Here is a 17,324-nt window from a genome sequence, read left to right as displayed (position 1 = left end):
ATGCAATCGCAGAGGTTGTCTTCTAATCAAACGTCGAACTAGTTCGCATGTGCCATAAGCTGTTGGCACTGCCGCACCGTCGATGGAAAGGTAGTATCGTCATTGTCTGCATCAGACGCATCAATGCCTGTCGTACTCACATGAGCCGATGATGAACCTTCTTTGTTCTTTCAGAGTTTGCTTCAATAGGACCGAACCAGCCGTTGATCTCTTCACACGCCAGAGATAGGCGATACGCGATATTAACGACCGAGCCCCCTGTTCACTTCGGCACTGCCGCTGTGAGATGGCTTATGGACGATGCAGCGCGTCGAAGACATACACTCACCGCATGCACAGAGAACGACGAGAACGACGAGCATGACCCTTCTTCAGACTACATCACCAAAGTCAGGGTAAATTTACGATATCCACCGATTATATGAGGGCCCAGGTCCTCTATCAACACGAATGATGTTCTTTTCGTGCCATCGTGGTAGGCAGATAGACCACCCACTACAACATTCGGGAAACAAGCCTGGGACAACAGAATGCAGCAGGCGATTATCGATCATGTGACAATGTTAGGTGCTAGATAAGGGCTAGCGCATATGTAGCATTGTGGCACAGCTGCGGGGACAACAACATGTGAGGACTGCGATGATATCACCGTGCCACTGCACATTTGCACGTCGCGATTTCAATTATGTCGCTTTGTAACGTTTGCAGGTCGATACCGTTTCGCAAAGTCATCACACGAGAGAAACATGATCACACGCTTGAAAGAGCTGGCTTTAGGTTCAACGCAGTTGGGCGAACATCGTCGATTCCTAACGACAATCTTCCTTGGAACGAGCGACGATGCACTATTGCAGAGATGGTGTCTCGCGCGAAGACATGCCCACTCTGCGCATACATCCTGCTGAAAATCAATCAAACGAGTTGGTGCACGACGTGGGAGAGGGGACGAAACTCCTTCACATTGGAAACAATCAAGACTGTCGTTCCACAGAATCCCATGGTGTGGATGAGATTACCTAGCGCTACGGAGTCGCATAAGCCCTTCCGAATCGCCTTAGGTACTCCACACTGTGTTGTAACTTCCTCTTGGTTGCTCGTCTACATAAGGTTACTATTTGGTAATTTTCACGCACGCTGAACTATAGAAAATCCTAAACTGACTGGATAGTACAGACGACCCATTAAGGCGAATCTGCGACCTCACTAGTGTCGTTCTAAGAGAGACACTGCATCCTAAAACATTGAAACGTATGCTATCTTGGCTGGACAAATGTAACACTAGCCACTCCTGGTGCCATAATCGATCAATGCGACGAGTACCCCTGCCTAGACGAGTCTTGGACGTGAGCATGCTTCCTGGACGAGAACAAATGCTCGGTATGCAGCAGCCATGGCGAGATCAACTTCGGGGTGAAAGTTGCAAGCTTCTACAGACTTCCGAAGGTCAGACGGGTCTTTATGCGGCGTTGAGCTACTGCTGGGGCACCACCTTACCCTTGACGACGACTACAATCAATTTGAAGAACCACGAGTCTGGAATAGGCTTCAACATTCTACCGCGAACCTTGCAAGACGCTGTTATGGTTGTACGATGTCTGGACATTGGATACATCTGGATTGATTGCTTATGCATCCTGCAAGACTCGAAGAGAGACTGGGAACACGAATCTGCACATATGGCAGATGTATACTCCAATGCATCTTTGACTGTAGCTGCTTCACGAGCAGAGCACTGTGGGGAGGGATTCCTTGGTCCTCGCGAACTAAATCCTCCATTATGTGTGAACATCAAAGACGAAGGAGACTCGTTCGATCTGTTCTTTCAAACAGCTCCCATGCCAGTTGACGAGGTTAGTTGAACTCCCTGAGTTTGGCATTGTTCAATTGAAATTTTCTAATACCTTTAGCCTTTGAATGGTCGTGGATGGGCTGGACAAGAAAAAGTACTCTCCCGTCGTATCTTGAGCTTTGAGACTGGCGAAATAACCTGGGAATGCTCTATGAGTAGCAAGAACGAAGAGAAACTTAGACAGATTAACTGGGCGTTCTTGCACCGCACTTACCACGGGAATACCGTTGAGCAAATGGCAAGGCCGCTAAACCAACCTATACGTCACAAGCTTTATCAATGGTATGATTATATAGAAGATCATACCATACGCGAAGTGAGCTTCAACAAAGACACCTTTCCAGCGATGGCTGGCGTTGTTCGAAAAGTACAAGAAGTCACCGGGGCCACATATTACGCCGGTCTATGGAAATCGCACTTCCTTGACGGCCTCCTATGGCACTTTTATCCGCTGTGGTACTGGCATCCGGACCTATGGTCTCTCATCCCAGAGGAAAGAAGAGGAGAGAAACGACGGGGTCTTAGGAAACGGCAGGTATGGACTGCCCCGTCGTGGTCGTGGGCATCTGTCAAAGGCATCATTTGTCACGATTATCAACACGAGGCTGATAACATGTGGGCCGATTATTGTGCCCATCTCGAAGAGTGCAACATCACTCACAGCGGCTTGGACCCCTTTGGCGAAATTACGGCTGGGTCCGCCCGCATCAGAGGACCGTTAACTCTGGTTACACGGGTCAAGGCTGACACAGATACTGTACAGTTTCCATCATGTAAGCTCCAGCTCGACAACGGCGCACTGGTCAATGCTTTTGCTATGTTTGACTCTGTCGACTACAGATCCTGTAGTGCGATGATGATTACCGGCCACGTGGGCATATGCATCGAGAAGGTCGAGGGAACGACGGATACATATACTAGGGTTGGCACTGTTGAGATCATCAGGAATCATCGAGGCCCCGGGAGCGATATTGGCGATGACGATGAGTATACCATCTACAAACCGTGGACGCTTCTGACTGCTGCGGACCATTGCCCAGCACGTACTATCACTTTGGTTTAGTTCTCGTCAACTCCAGCTCGTATTGAAGTAGTATTGTCCATCAGGGTGCGTCTTACTACCTCCAAACATTATACACCATTCTCGACGATAGTGATTTCTGCTCTTACTCCTCCGGTCCGATCACTTCAGTCATTCCGGTCAAAACAGCAAACGAGACTTGAGTAGTGCATGCCTCGCAATTGTTGACTGAATCGAGTATAAACCGACGATACCCACACCGCAGCGCGTCGCAGTGCAAACGCTCTAGACAGCTCTGATTCGTCGTCCACCCACCTTTACTTCGAGATGTCAGTCACGCTACTATCGCTACTTCCATAACCCCCTCTACCAGGTCTTTTGATACTCTCTTTCGCTCAATTAGCAAGCCTTCCGACTCCTCTCACGCTATCAAAATCTCGCTTTTGATCACCACCGCACGGCCAGTTTGCTACTACTCCCTGCGACATACCTCTCCGCACGAGGATCACCGCCCATCCACTCGCCTTCCATCAACAATTACAACGCCCGAATTCTCCAACAACATGCCCCCGCCGAATCCCCCACCCTACGACACGTCCATATTCGGTACAAGCCACCCACCACTCTCGGCCCGCCATGGCGTCCAAGGAGCCCGTCGTCCGCCGCACGACTCCGGCCCCGTACGTCCACTACCCCTCGGTGTAGTCGTATGCGTCTCAGTCCACTGACAACAACCAGATGTTCAACCCCCACATCCGGATCAACCAAGCAATTGATTCACTATGCGCATTCCGCCACTCCATGACCGAGCTCGAGACCAATCACCGCAGCGTCCTCGAGACCAAGGACGCAGAAATGGCAACCCTACAGCAGCGCTTCAACGGACTAAACACTTTGCATCGCAGTACCAAGGCTCGAGTCGACGACAAAGTCCTATTGCAGGGCAAACTGCAAAACGATATCAAGATATTGAAGCGGGAACTCGCAGCTAAGAAGGCGAAGAAGGGGGTCGTCGACCAGGATATAGAGAAGCGGGTTATCGAGGTAAGACAGCAGAACGCTTTGTTGACTGCTAAGGTGTTGGGGCTCGAGAAGGAACTTTCGGATGAGAGGGCGAGGGGGAAGGAGAATAGGGATGCGAAGAGGGAGTTGGAGATTATGAAGACGAAGTTGGCGGATATGGTGAGGGGGAAGGAGGTTAAGGTTGAGGTCGTTGAGTAGGGGTGATGGAGGATTTGGCGAGATTGGAAGGTGGTTGTGGAGGGTTTTCATGTAGGTTCTTGGATGCGATGATGGGCTTGATAGGAGGGTATTTGGGGTGGTTGTATGCACTGTTGCATCATACCTGGTCTCAATCTCTTTCTAACGTATTACGTGTGTTGACCACCACCCTGTTGCAAAAGTGCTTCTCGCCGCTGCCTCATCCTCGTCTCTTCCATCTCCAACCACTCTACCTCTCTTTTTCGTTGCGCCTCCACATGAGGCGAGACTTGTGACGTCGAATTGTTCGCTCCCGGTACTGGTATGGTCTCCGTAGTCCTGTCATCATCTCCATCGTCCCTTCCGACGACCCCAGCCTCATTCGCTCGCCCATGCTCTTCCATCCCATTATACGGCAATTCTCCCGGCTGGTCCTCAGCTCTGAGCTCATGCGCTCCTCCCACCGCGTATTTGTATGAGTGCGACCGATCTAATTCCCGCGTGAGGCCATTGCCAGACATCTCTTGGTATTGCGTTTGGTATGCGCCAGCCGTTGGGGCGGACTGGTCTGCACCGAGGACCATCTTGTCACCGTCGCCTTCTCGTCTCGCTAGTTCGTCGTCGGTGAGGGTGGTCGTGGGTAGTTGCGTCCTCCGCTTCTTGCGCCGCCAGAAATACCATCCGCCTATTATGAGGGCGAGAATGACAATGCCTGCTATCGCTATTCCGGCTATTGCACCACTCCCTATGCCTGGCTTGGAATTGCGGTTTTGGTTAGGTTTAGGACGTGAGGTTCGGGTAGAACGAGGAGGCGTGGTTGTGCGGGTGGATCCAGTCGCTGTTAAGGGTGCCGAACTTGGTGACGGATTTGTTGTAGACCATGTGGTTGCAGCTAGAGTCGAGAACACAATTTCCAAGGCCTTTCTGGTTTCGAGACCTATGATGAGATTGTCCACTACTGTTGTTTGCCCTAAAGTTACCGTAACCGGTGGCTCACGAAAATCGCTGCGGGTTATTTCGAGTTGAAGCGTTGGCGAAGGTTCAACTGTAACAGCTATGATCGATGAGCCCTCAGCGAGCAGAGTCACCTCGTATGCGGTAAGTTCGGCATACGCTGGTGAGAGCTGTTGGGTGATCAATGTTGCTCCGGGAATTTGATCTGTCATTCTTGGTAATCATGAAGTAGACCGCGAGAATGAGTGCCACTCTCACAACAGAGTGAGACGAATTTACGGACATATGAATGTCGTGATAAAGAGGCTCGACAGGTGGAGCTGGACAGTAAGAAAGCACCAACGGCTTTCTTATCATATATAACGATCTAGAATACATATTCTGACGGGGCCGTATCATGGGCACAGCCTGAATGGGGCTGTCGTCGCACAACGGTTGGAATTATAGATTTATAAATTGCGTACCATATATAGTTTAGCGGCTACCCTTCTGGGCGCTGGTTAAATGTGGTACTGGCTGCGCATGCCGTCTATTTGCTAGATGGCCTGTTCGCCCCCAAACCTTTCTATCTCAGCGAACGTTGATTCGGCATGTTGAGACTGTCACGGGCTGTGCCGTGCAGGGCGGAAACGCAGCTTACATGGACATCGGTCAACCCACTCGATGTTTCTAGCCCCGACAAAGTCAGCCACAACGCCTCCAACGCTACTTCTCCTTTTTGAGCTCGGCAACTGCGCGCAACGGTCTCCGCCACCAAGCCTCGCGACATTCACACATCTCCACACCAAACCACTATTCCGCGCCCTATTTCACAATTGTTCTGTCGAACCTTGGGAATACTCCCCATTTGCTTCCGAAAAAGACAATTTCGTCCATCTCCTTCGCTCGCGCCGCAAAAACATTCATTCAGCCTCTCTGCTCCCATCAACCTTCCCACCCCCTTGCATCAAAAGCGTCTCCTGTCTCTTCCGTATTCTTTCCTCTTCCATCTTTAGCCATTCTAGTTCTCTCCTTCTCTGCGCTTCTATATGTGGCGAGGTATGCGAAGCAGTATTATCGTTTGCCGGAACTGGTATCTCCACTTCCCCTTCATCTGTCGCCTCAGTCACTCCAGGAAGTGGTAATTCCCCCGGTATATCATCAGACCCGATCTCATGCGCTACATATCTGTGCGATTGCGAGCGGGACAGTTCCTGCGCGCGACTATCGCCAGACATCTCTTGGCGAGCGCCGAATGTGGATGCATCGTACTGCGGATCAGGAAGACTCTTCTCATCATCTTGTTCTGCCCGTTCGTCGGCTTCATGTGTGTTCTTGCTTGTCATAGTCTGTATGCGCCTTCTTCGGCGCCAGAAGTACCAGCCACCTATGATAAGGGCGAGGATAACAATTCCGCCTATAGCTATGCCGGCGATTGCGCCGCCACTTAGCCCTGGACTGCCAGTGTTGGTATCCGCTGCGGCTGTTGTATATTGAGTCCCACTGTCGGATTGTATCGCACTCGCGCTGCCTTCAGAACCCGAAGCTTCCGAGTCCGTTGTCGCATCAGTTGCTGAAGTTGTTTGACTCTCCCCGACATTTGTGGAACTTGGTGCTGAGATCTCCACCGGCGTTGATTGCGTCGTTGTTTCGACAGCACTCGTCTCATAAACACCTTGTCCAAAAGGGTCACGACGGAAGGCTATCACTGTCCGATCTGTCGCTAAAGAGAATTCACATCCGGATACGCGATAGGTTTTGTCTGCCTTCGTCATGGTCTGAAGATCAGGCGGAAGGCTGATACCATATTGATGGGGAAACATGACCAGCGTCATGTATATGGGCCCTAGTTCGGGTGGCTCTGTAAAGAACAACTTTGTTGTTATAGTTGTGTCGGCGGAATCCCAGACATCGACGCTGCGCCAGCCGTATGTATTTTTTGGTGGGCCGGTTATTGCGGGCGCGTCTGTCGTTGTGGGTGCCTCTGTCGTCGTAGGTGCGTCTATCACTATGGATGTGACTATCACTATGGATGTTTCTGTCATTGTGGATGGGTCTGCCATTGTGGATGGGGTGCGTGGGACCGAGGAGTTGGGCGGATGGAAATCGAAGACCCTTCGAATTGTCGGAAGTTAATGCGCGAAATATCACGTATAATGAGATCAGACGACGGGCCATGTGACTCTAAAGAGTTCCCTGGCATTCATACATCACCGCAAGTACTTCTCAACAGCGAGCGGGGTACCTCAATCCATCGCCCCCAATCCTAAGCAATCCCTTCCTTCTCGCGATAGGCCAATAGGTCAAAGAGACAAAGGTACCCACTTATCTACACGTCGAAATTGATGCATCGGGCCTTTCCTACAGGTCGTGTGACGCAGTATCGAATCAAACATCGGGACTGTGTTTGCGGCACAGTCAAGCGAGCAAGGCTGTGCATGGTGGATGGACTTCTCATTCGACGAGACTATCATATGTACCGGAATGATCAGACCTTTGTCGTCATTTCAATGCAAGCTGTAGTGATGGATTCAGAGGTCGCAGTTTCGGTCGCAGATACGTGTTGGGAGCTTTTGCACTCGGTGCGATGCTTCGGCAGACAGTAGATTTGAGGTTTTCTGGACTTGGAGCATGGAGAGACATATGGGCACTTTTAATTTGTGCTTGAGTTTCTTTCAAAATCAGCTAAGTAGAGGTTTTGCTGGGCCTATACTATCAATTCTTCGCACCGCTTTGCGCCGCAAGCAACTCTCGCCGCTTCCGCATCCTTTCCTCCTCCATCTCTAGCCATTCCATCTCTCTCCGCCGTTGCGCTTCGACATTAGATGAGAGTGAATTGTTTGTCGCCTCAGTCGTATCCGTCATCTCCGTCATCTCAGCAGCGGGTCGTTGCGGGGCGTGATAAGGGACTGGCGCAGTGTACTCATCTGGACCATTCAGCAGCTCAACCGGCTCAGACTCGGTCTTGAGCTCATGAGATCCATTCATCGCGTATTTGGTGTACTGTGTAGGATCCAGCTCTTGCGTTTGTATCTGTCGACTTCCTGGCATTTCTTGTGGCCGCTCCTTTGTGTCAAGCTCTGGTATGCCTCCATCTCCGCCCCCGTCTCCTGCGATGTGCGCACTAATCTCAGTGCTCGTGACCTTCCCTCTGGTGCGTTTTCTTCTCCGCCAGAAGAACCATCCACCGATGAGCGCGATAACGAGGACTGCTGCAATAGCTATGCCAGCGATTGCGCCGCCTCCGAGCCCTGAACTACCGCTGCCGTTGTCCTGTGGCGCCGCTGTCGGCACATTGCCATCCGATGGCTGCGGAGATGATGCTGTACCGTCGTTGCTTTCCGTGCTCGAGGCCAGCGAGTTTGTGGTTGAACTGCGAGGTGTGTCGAAACCTGTCGAAGAAGGATAGAGAGCAGTCCCAACCGCAGATGTAATTTGCTGGAGAGTGGAAGATTGAATCGACGCGGTGTCAGATGGCACACCACCAATTGCAGATGTGATCTCTGGGAAGACCGAGCCCTGGCGCCTACTAATGTATGCTCCCCTCATCTTGAGCCGGATCCGCTTTCCCGAGTTAGGATATGAGCGGTTTGTGGTGATGCCGAGTTTAGTAGAAGAGACAGGCTCTACACTGTCTAGTACAGAAATGAGGTAGAATGAGGCGCGGTGTACCAGCAATCAAACCAGGAGATTTGGGGCGGGCTTAATGGTAGAACAGGTACGGCAGCTTTCCCTCCCAGCATGCCAAGCCACTCCGAACGAACACAACCAGGGTAGAAACCTTGAGGTACATATCTTTGTGTCTTAGCAAGAGGCCTTCTGCCTCTGCCATAGGGCAGATACACATGGGCCCGCAGCGAAATGCGCGTGATGGAGCAAGGATCGGTCCTTTCATAGCGCTTGTGTGACTTATCGACGAATCAACGGTGATGCTGTGATTGCGGCACAGCAAGACTGTGCATGGCGGACTGATATTTGGCTCAGCGCAGGACATCGTTCCAGGATGATCGGGTACCTGTCTGCAATCAGTGTACCGCATGTCTTTGATGTTGAGTCTTGTCCTACCATGTCGATGATATTCCGATGCCCTTGCCATGAGTTAGCACACGACGAGATCCACAATACCCAACCCTCATGAAATCATCTTCTATTCAGAACATATATGCACTAAAACAAACGATATATGTGCTTGCTGACCCAACCACCATCAGATCCCCCCATCACCCCCCAACGCCCCAGTCAAACTCTTCATCCTCCTCCCCAACAAATCATCCTCACTCGCCAAACTAACCAAACTCTTCCTCCTCCCCCTATCACTCTTCATCCTGCCCCTCTCCCTTCCAACCCCTCTCCCACCAGCCACACCATCACCCCCATCTTTCTGCGGACTCTTCCTTCCCTTACCCAGCACCGTCATCTCCAATGGTCTATCCTCGTCCGCCGAACTCGCCGTCCCGCTCCTACGATGATGTCTCCTGCGGCTAAACTTCGGACTCGTAAGACCATCGATAGCATCCGCGAGGCCTATTGTACCGAAGTAATCGCCCCCTTCTCTTCTCCTTGTAGTCGTGCCCGCGGCAGGTGTGTACCCCGGTGTCTCGACATCGTACCCATACCTTCTTGAGTCTGTTTCTTCGAAAGCTTCGGTAATCCATTTCCCGCATTTGAAGATATACTTCCAACCTTCGGGGAAAACACCGACGAATTGGAGAAAACCGTGGCTTATACCTGGCACGAGATCGACTACGACACTGTCTTCCTCGTTGAAACTGCCTCGTGCCCAGTCTAGTCCTAGCTCTTTCGCGGCAACCCATTCTGCGCGTTTAGCCTGACGTAATCTGCCTGCGAAGATGACAGTGTCATCCACCAAGGGGTCGCGCTCGCCTGTTAACATCCAGGTTCGAGGAAACTTTGCCAAGAGAGATTCTGGTGCCAGAAGAGGGGAGAGGAGGTAGTCGGTACTGAAATCGGGACGGTGGTGGGGTCCGATGTAGAGGATTATCATAGCGCGCATCATTTCGGGGGTGAGGATACGGTCGTTGAAGTAGGATATCATGCTGGACATTGCGAGGCGGGTCTTGATGGCCGTTGCGGGAGGTGCAGGGAGGGCAGCGGCACCAGGAGTGGGAGGTTGGGTTGCGAGAGGTGTTGGTGGGAGACTTGATTTCTGGCTGGGAGGTTGCTGCAGAGTGGCGGTGCTGCTGTCTTGGCCTGTGTGTGCGGCGGAGAGTTTGATCATGGTCTGGGGAGACGTAATGTCGCCGCCATTGGCTTTGGGCATAGATCCATTGACCATGCTCACTTTGGTGCGCTCTTCCTCACTATCCGAGTCATCAGACCCATACGGTGTGTTCGGTGCGAGTTGTCGGTAGTCGTCGCTCTTGTGCCGCAAGATAGGTCGGTTCGTCTTTCTCACGCGTCGGTCGCGGATGAGGGCCATTTGCTCGTCCGTCATCCAATTCCCAATGTTCATATCTAGCGCTGGGTAGATCAATACCACGCCGATTGGAGGTGGTATAGGGGACTCGCCCTGCCATCTCCGCGTCTCGGTGGAACCACTCTGAAGTATCATGAGTATCATGGCCACAGCCAAGTTGCCACCAGCTGAATCGCCTGAGACGACGATCTTCGGCTCTGCTTCTCCTGACAGGCCCATGCAAGTTCCTCTCGACGCGATGATCATGTGATAGACGTCGTAGCATTCGTTAAGCGCGTATGGATATGGGTGTTCAGGCGCCTTCTTGTAGTCCAGACTGAGGACAGGCAGTCCCGTCTTCCCAGCCCAGCCCATGAGCTTATCATCGTGATTCCTTGGGTTCATAGCAACAAAACCACCACCAGGGATATCCAAGACAACTTTATCTTGCTTCTTCAATGCACTCCGCGGTCCGTTGAAGTACAGCCAGCCTGTTACTGGCTCTTTGTACGAACTAGCCCTCGGTCGTGGTATGCGAATCTGGCGTGGCGGATACACCATCAGCCTTGGTCGCATCATGCTCGTCAGCGCACCGAGATACGGTGTCGTCCCTTTGTTCCACGCCACGCGTAGGTGATCTACTGTGAGCGTCGCTCTGATCTTCCTAACTTTCTCATCCGCCTGCTCGGCACATATCATGTAGTATATGCTGAACACAATCGACAGCAGATCCCTCACACCTTTCCGTTTTATTCGCATAGCAGACCAGAAGCCTGCGTCCAGCGCTGTCGTAACCCATGTCGCGCGGAAGTATGAACGCGAGTACAGGCTTGCGAGTGGCTCGGGACACTCAAGGCCAACGAGCTTGCCGAAGTTACGCGCGACGTAGAGGTAGAGGAGTGTGATGAGAACGGATTGCCAGACGGTGAGCTTTTTGGAGAGCAGGGCGGATACGCGGCGAAGAATCGGTGGGCCATGGCGGTCGCCTCTGTGTGTCTATTAGCATACAATGGTGTGGTTTGAGGATGTTTGCGTAGGCTTACCTGTAGAGGTAGAACGACCAAAAGGACACTACAGCCAGTACTTGTATCTTCCTAAACTGCACCGACGGCCGTCCTAATACATGGTCTATCATGACTGTACCTCTCTCCCAGCACAAACAGCTATATCGAACCCAGTGAATACAGTCGCAGGTCTACTGTGCGTCATGAAAGGCGTCAAGTCGGGTCTCCACGTGGTGCCGCAGGGCTTACGATGTCGGTAATGCGAGTGTTGTAATTCGTAAGCATGTGAATGTCACGTCGCAATGTCAAACCCCGTGTGGATCCGTCTGGGGTAACGGGGAAAGGCGTGGAAATGGGGGAAGGCCAGGTCAGCCGTCCTGCGTGGTTTGTCCATGACTACAGGAATAGCCGTTCAGCCCGTCGACAAGCGGCGGCGCATTAGCTGGTTTGAGGCTGTGTGGTTGGGTGAGCGTCGAGCATGTGACAGGTTTGTGGAGGAAGCGTGCGTGCGCTGCCATCATGTGAAAGCCGCGCTATGACACGTTCTCGGCTTTGTTGCACCTTCGCCCCGAGGAGCCTAGTCGCGCTAACGTCACCCGCCTGAGCCCCAATTCAACCGCCAACGTTACCGCTGTCACGTTCTCTCCGTAAGTATTTCGCATGCTCTCTTGCATTGCTGCTATGTGCTAGAGCGTTCTATGCAAGAGATATTGTCGTCAAGTACTTGGTGTGCTAGCTAGGGGGAACAAGTCATGCACAAGATATCACCACCACTTTTCGCGTCTGCTTCACTAATCTTACTCTCGAAGTATACAGATTACGTCTTATCTCTCATGAGAAACTTTAAATGCATTGATGCCATCGCATTTCATCAGTCATATCTAGGAGCTGACACAAATTTCAAAGCGCAAAAAAACATCCCAAGAATTAAACCAAACATGACTCTCATCGTTCCGCCAAGCTCGATCCCTATTGTTCTCCAAAACTCCCACTATCGGAGCCCTGGCAGAAGGAAAAAAAAAAAAAGTAGGATAAGATGTATGCTAAATTTGAGAATATATGAGCAAATAGTATACATGTGAAGGAAATGCCTGGCGACCTCCTGGCCTAACCATTATTTGCCGAAATAGATGCCCTGATATGACGCAAAATAGACTCGTCTCCTTCACTCAGACGCTGAAGCCTCCGCCTCTGACTCCTCCACCTCCGCATCACTAACAACATCACTCATCACTTCACTCTCAGCGTCGCTCAACCCACTACTCATCGCATCACTCTCATACTCCTCCACAACCTTCTTCTTGCTCTTACTCTTCTTCGCACTGCCCCCAGCTCCCTTAACAGGACTTCCACCACCATCCTTCCTCCCACCAGTCCTCTGAACAAGATGATCAATCGGACAACCCTCATCCCATCCCTCGCTGCTCTCACCCGTTATCGCGCGACACCTCGGACAGCTCTTCCCGTGCTTGATGAGCACTTGGTGAAGCGGGTACTTGAGGTGGTCCGGGACTCTGACTTCGCAGTGCGCGTACGTTGAGTTGCGGTTTGCGCCTGCGAAGGTGCCCTTTGCGCCGGGTGCGAGGCCTGCAGGATCGCCTGGGGGAGGCACCCAACCTAGCCACTTGCAGAGACGGAAGACGTGGGTGTCGACGGCGAAGGAGGGGCGTTGGAGGCAGAAGAGGAGGACACAGGAGGCTGTTTTGGGGCCGATGCCGGGGTACTTTGTTAGTGCGTTGAAGGCGTCGTCGTTGGAGAGAAGGTGCAGGTGGTCGAGTGAGACGATGTTCTGATCTGCCTTCTCGACCTCTGCATGTTTCTCGCCTTCGGCCTCGTTCGCTGAGCCGGGAGCCTTGTCTGATGAGGAAAGCAGCTCGTCGCGCCGTGCCTGGTTCTCTTCCCAGACCATTTGGAGGATCTTCTTGATGTCTTTGCTCTTCACATCTGCGAGTCCGCCGCTCTTGATCGCCTCGAAGATCTCCTTCTGATCTGCTTGTCGCACTTTGTTCCAGTCTACACTGCCTTTGCCAACGCCTTCTTTCAGGATGCCGAACTTCGCGACGAGACCAGCGAATGCGCGAGATGAGTTGGTGCCGGACGTCGCTGCCGAAAGACGTGTTCGAATGAGGGCATCGAGGACAGACGGTACCTCTCCGCATCCAGAGACTTCAAGAGAAGGTGCGGGTATGGTCTTGGGAGCTTCGACCTTGCCGTGGACTTTGGAAAGGAGACGCGTCACCTCTTCGCATTCTTCGGCCGTAGGATGAGGGTAGTTTGGATATGGTGTCTGGCCTGGAGTGAGGCCATAGCCCCCTGTCTTGGCCTTGCTCTTTTTCTTGGGTGACGCGTCGGTGGTGGTAGTCGCTTTGGCAACGAGGTCCCCGACTTCCTCTTTCTTCGGCTTGGCTGTCTTTGCAGACTTCTTGGGCTTCTTTGCTGCAGGCTTGCTCTCTTCCTCCTCGCTCTTGATGGGAAGAGTAGGAATAGCACCAAGGTTGTGTGGGAATTCGTTGATATCTTCCTGCTTCACGGCCGAATTCTTTGCGCGTTTGGTGCTCTTTGGTGTGACGAGTGCTTTCTTGGAAGTCGCGTCTGGCGACTCTTCGACCTTGACTGCTTTCCTTTTTCGTCCATTGCGCGCCTCTGGGGTAGTCGGTGGACTCGACAGTTGTACTGGTTCTTGGCCAATGGCTGGCGCTTGCACGGCATCGGCCCTGGCGGAGCTCCTGGTTGCTCGTGCCATGCTTGGTATAGTGGAGATGGCAAGTCGATTCGATGAGATCGTCAATGGGCTTGGGCGCAATGCCAGCAGTCGCTTATAGGGAAGTTTAAATGCAATGGTGAGGAGACGTGCCAGGCAAACGAATTGGAGACGGGTGATAGAAAAGGATCACTTGAGGTATCTCGTGAGCTACAAACCTCGACAGGTGAAGGGTGAGTGGCCGGAAAGGGGAAACTACGCGTGAATGGTGAAGGCAGGTATCATGACGTCGATGACGATGATTGGAGCTTTGGCCCTTGTCCCTGCCTTAGCGCGCATGACGAGGACGCGCCGAGGTCCACTTTGTCGGGAGTCCGTCACCTCTGATCAGAGCTACCCCACGTCTATCGATACTATCGATACCTCTTGAACGCGTTCAGACTAAGCTCACCATGGCTCACAAGGCGCCGCTGGTAGTTCCTGCGCTCAAGCGACACACGGCCACTGTTATCGTGGCACATGGACTAGGTGACAGCGGGGCTGGCTGGTAAGGGGACTCAACATTATGAATGTGTACATCTAACCAGCGTAGGATATTCCTCGCGGAGAACTGGCGCAGACGTAGCAAGTTCGAGGAAGTCTCCTTCATCTTCCCCAATGCGCCAAACATCCCGATCACACTGGTTCGTTAACCAAGTCCGACGCAAACACACGGCATATCGCTGATACGCGACACAGAACATGGGCATGAGCATGCCAGGATGGTACGACATCAAGTCACTCAGCACGCTCGACGACCGCGACGAAGACGAAAAGGGCATCATCGAGTCCCAAAAATACTTCCACTCCCTTATCGACCAGGAAGTCGCAAAGGGCATACCCGCCAACCGCGTAGTCGTTGGAGGCTTCTCGCAAGGAGGCGCCATGTCACTGATGTCCGGTGTGACATACAAGGAGCAACTCGGAGGCATCTTCGGTTTGAGCTGCTACCTCCTGCTGCAGAAGAAGATCAAGGACATGATTCCGACCGAGAACCCCAACCAGAAGACGCCCATCTTCATGGGCCACGGCGACGCTGACCAAGTGGTTGCACACAAGTGGGGCAAGCTGAGCGCGGAAGAACTTGAGAAGCACGGGTTCAAGGTCGACTTTAGGACTTACAAGTACGTTAAGTGTATGGGAGTATGAGAAGATTACTGACAATGCGCAGGAACTTGGTGCACTCCGCTGACCCAGATGAGATCGACCACCTCGAGTCCTACCTCAACCAGCAAATACCTGCTCTAGGCGACAAGTCAGAGCTCTGACTCTCTCAATCGACCCCGCTCATGTCGACCGAAGCGACGACGGCCCTGGTGCTCATAATCACACTGGCCATTGCTTGGTTTGCGTGGTACAAGCGCGATACGGTACTCAAACCGCATGACGAGACGGAGTGGCATGGAGATTATTAGGTTGCTACAATGTTTGGAGACATACAGTTGAATGACTTCGCATAATGTATACATGAACTGCAGCATTTCTTCATGCTCTGGCTTTGTAGTTGCGTTTATCGGACTGCTTCATAGGCCCAGCTCTAGCCGTATACTCACATCTACCACTTCGTTACGACATCAACGTAATCCGGTAGTATAAACCAAATACCAGATACATTTACCCCGCCTCCATCTCTTCATACCAGTCATACCCTTCGTTTGTCCCGCTAGCTTCATATTCGTTGGTGATGGGTGGGGCGACGAAGAAATTTTGCAAACCTCACCACCACAACCCCAACCACCAACAATCTATCTGTTCTAACTTCACATCCTTCCATCAATTTCCGATATGGTCTAGTGGCTAGGATTTGCCGCTCTCATCTCGCAGAGTCAGTTCACTGTACAGTGCCGGCAAGGCCCGGGTTCGGTAAGTTCGCATAGCAGCAACATGACTTCGAAGCATGGTCCTAACAATTAATTAGATTCCCGGTGTCGGAAAATACCTTCTTTTTTGCTGATTTTTGGGTAACGAGGGAGGGGGCGTTGAGGCATGGCATGAGGGGCCAAGATGGAGATGCTGGGTTGAGTTTTTGGATGGGCATGTGCGCTGGAATGTACCGCCGTCGAAGAACTTTAAAAGCATAAGGCCGCGTGTAAGAGAATGAGATTCATTTTGTTTGGTATTACACTGAGCGGAAGAATTTGGTATTGCAAACGCGGTGTGCAAGTAGGTTTTATTGCTAGAGAGACTTGCAGACCTCTGCCTGCATACATTCGTGATATGGTGCTTACCACATCTAAGAGATGCGGCTCTGGGCCTCGGCTACGATGCTCCTACCACAATATTACAGTAACGCGACTTCAATCCATCATCCCACTTTTGTCGTGACACTGCATCTCGTGCGCTCCGGCCGCGCGTATTCAATGACGCGCGCACTTTCCAGTCCATCTAAGGAGACTACCAAGCATCGCATTGCTCACCTAAGCCCAGCAACTCTGCTTTTTCTTCATGCCGAGCTCTCTGCAACTCCATCTCGATGCGGCCTCCTATCGATAGCTATATTTGGAGCTCGCTACCAGCTACACTCGGCCAACGTCCCATTCAGGCGTCCAACAACGTCACAAAATGCCAACGGGCTGCACGGGCTGGGCCATTCGTGCGGGCTTTCCAACATTCCAGCTGGGACTCGCCTGCCTGCTAAGCTCACGCCTCAAAGCTTTGTACCACTGCAGAGAGAGGAGAGTCAGGGGTTGCGTCGAGTCCGGCCCAACTAGTCAGCATCTAGCGAGATGCTTGATTCCTTAGGGCTGATCCCCTCGACTGTTCCCACTCGTCGCAAATCTTCCCAACCCGCCGTCTGGTTCGCATGGAAAGTAACTCTTTTTCGCGCTCAACGGTTAACGAGAATTTGGGTTGCCATGACGCTGTCGTTCGGCGACGATCCAGTAGATCTTCCGCGACATAACGATCAACAAGCGAATCCGCAATCACGATGTAATCACCTTAAACCTCGTGTGAGTGTGATGCCGGCCTTCCCGATCAGTCTGGCCGAAACTTGCCATTGGTAAATTTCCGAACCTGCACACTTTGGGGAGACGTCGCATCCGTGCGTTCAGGCACGAGCGGCCGTATTTGACATGCGCCTCAGCGCTGGCGGTCTCGTAGCGCGGGCCTAGGGCTTGCGGACAGCGTCAGTCCATGTGGAGATGTACGAGCGCGGTAGG

The 17,324-nt window shown here is 52.3% G+C and overlaps 3 protein-coding genes across 3 annotated transcripts; 2 read left to right on the top strand and 1 right to left on the bottom strand.

Moving 5' to 3' along the window:
* Window positions 1–3,506: 3,506 nt before the first annotated feature.
* On the top strand, window positions 3,507–4,091 carry J4E83_003602 (uncharacterized protein; the record flags this gene model as incomplete). The annotated part of the gene is made up of 2 exons (XM_049330536.1): window positions 3,507–3,554; window positions 3,576–4,091. The coding sequence occupies 2 exons, from the start codon at window positions 3,507–3,509 to the stop codon at window positions 4,089–4,091; spliced, it is 564 nt and encodes a 187-aa protein (XP_049189953.1).
* A 3,627-nt stretch (window positions 4,092–7,718) lies between these two features.
* Window positions 7,719–14,166, bottom strand: J4E83_003601 (uncharacterized protein; the record flags this gene model as incomplete). Its single annotated transcript, XM_049330535.1, has 3 exons — window positions 7,719–8,629; window positions 9,249–11,407; window positions 12,593–14,166. 3 exons carry the CDS (start codon window positions 14,164–14,166, stop codon window positions 7,719–7,721), a joined length of 4,644 nt encoding a protein of 1,547 aa, XP_049189952.1.
* A 410-nt stretch (window positions 14,167–14,576) lies between these two features.
* On the top strand, window positions 14,577–15,431 carry J4E83_003600 (uncharacterized protein; the record flags this gene model as incomplete). Its single annotated transcript, XM_049330534.1, has 4 exons — window positions 14,577–14,671; window positions 14,717–14,807; window positions 14,863–15,287; window positions 15,335–15,431. The coding sequence occupies 4 exons, from the start codon at window positions 14,577–14,579 to the stop codon at window positions 15,429–15,431; spliced, it is 708 nt and encodes a 235-aa protein (XP_049189951.1).
* Between the last annotated feature and the right edge of the window lie 1,893 nt (window positions 15,432–17,324).

Source organism: Alternaria metachromatica, assembly GCF_023757995.1.
Source record: "Alternaria metachromatica strain BMP 0045 chromosome Unknown scaffold_6, whole genome shotgun sequence".
NCBI classification, from domain to species: Eukaryota; Fungi; Ascomycota; class Dothideomycetes; order Pleosporales; family Pleosporaceae; genus Alternaria; species Alternaria metachromatica.
The sequence above is the reverse complement of the archived record's forward strand: the minus strand, read 5'-3'. Positions and strand labels throughout refer to the sequence as shown.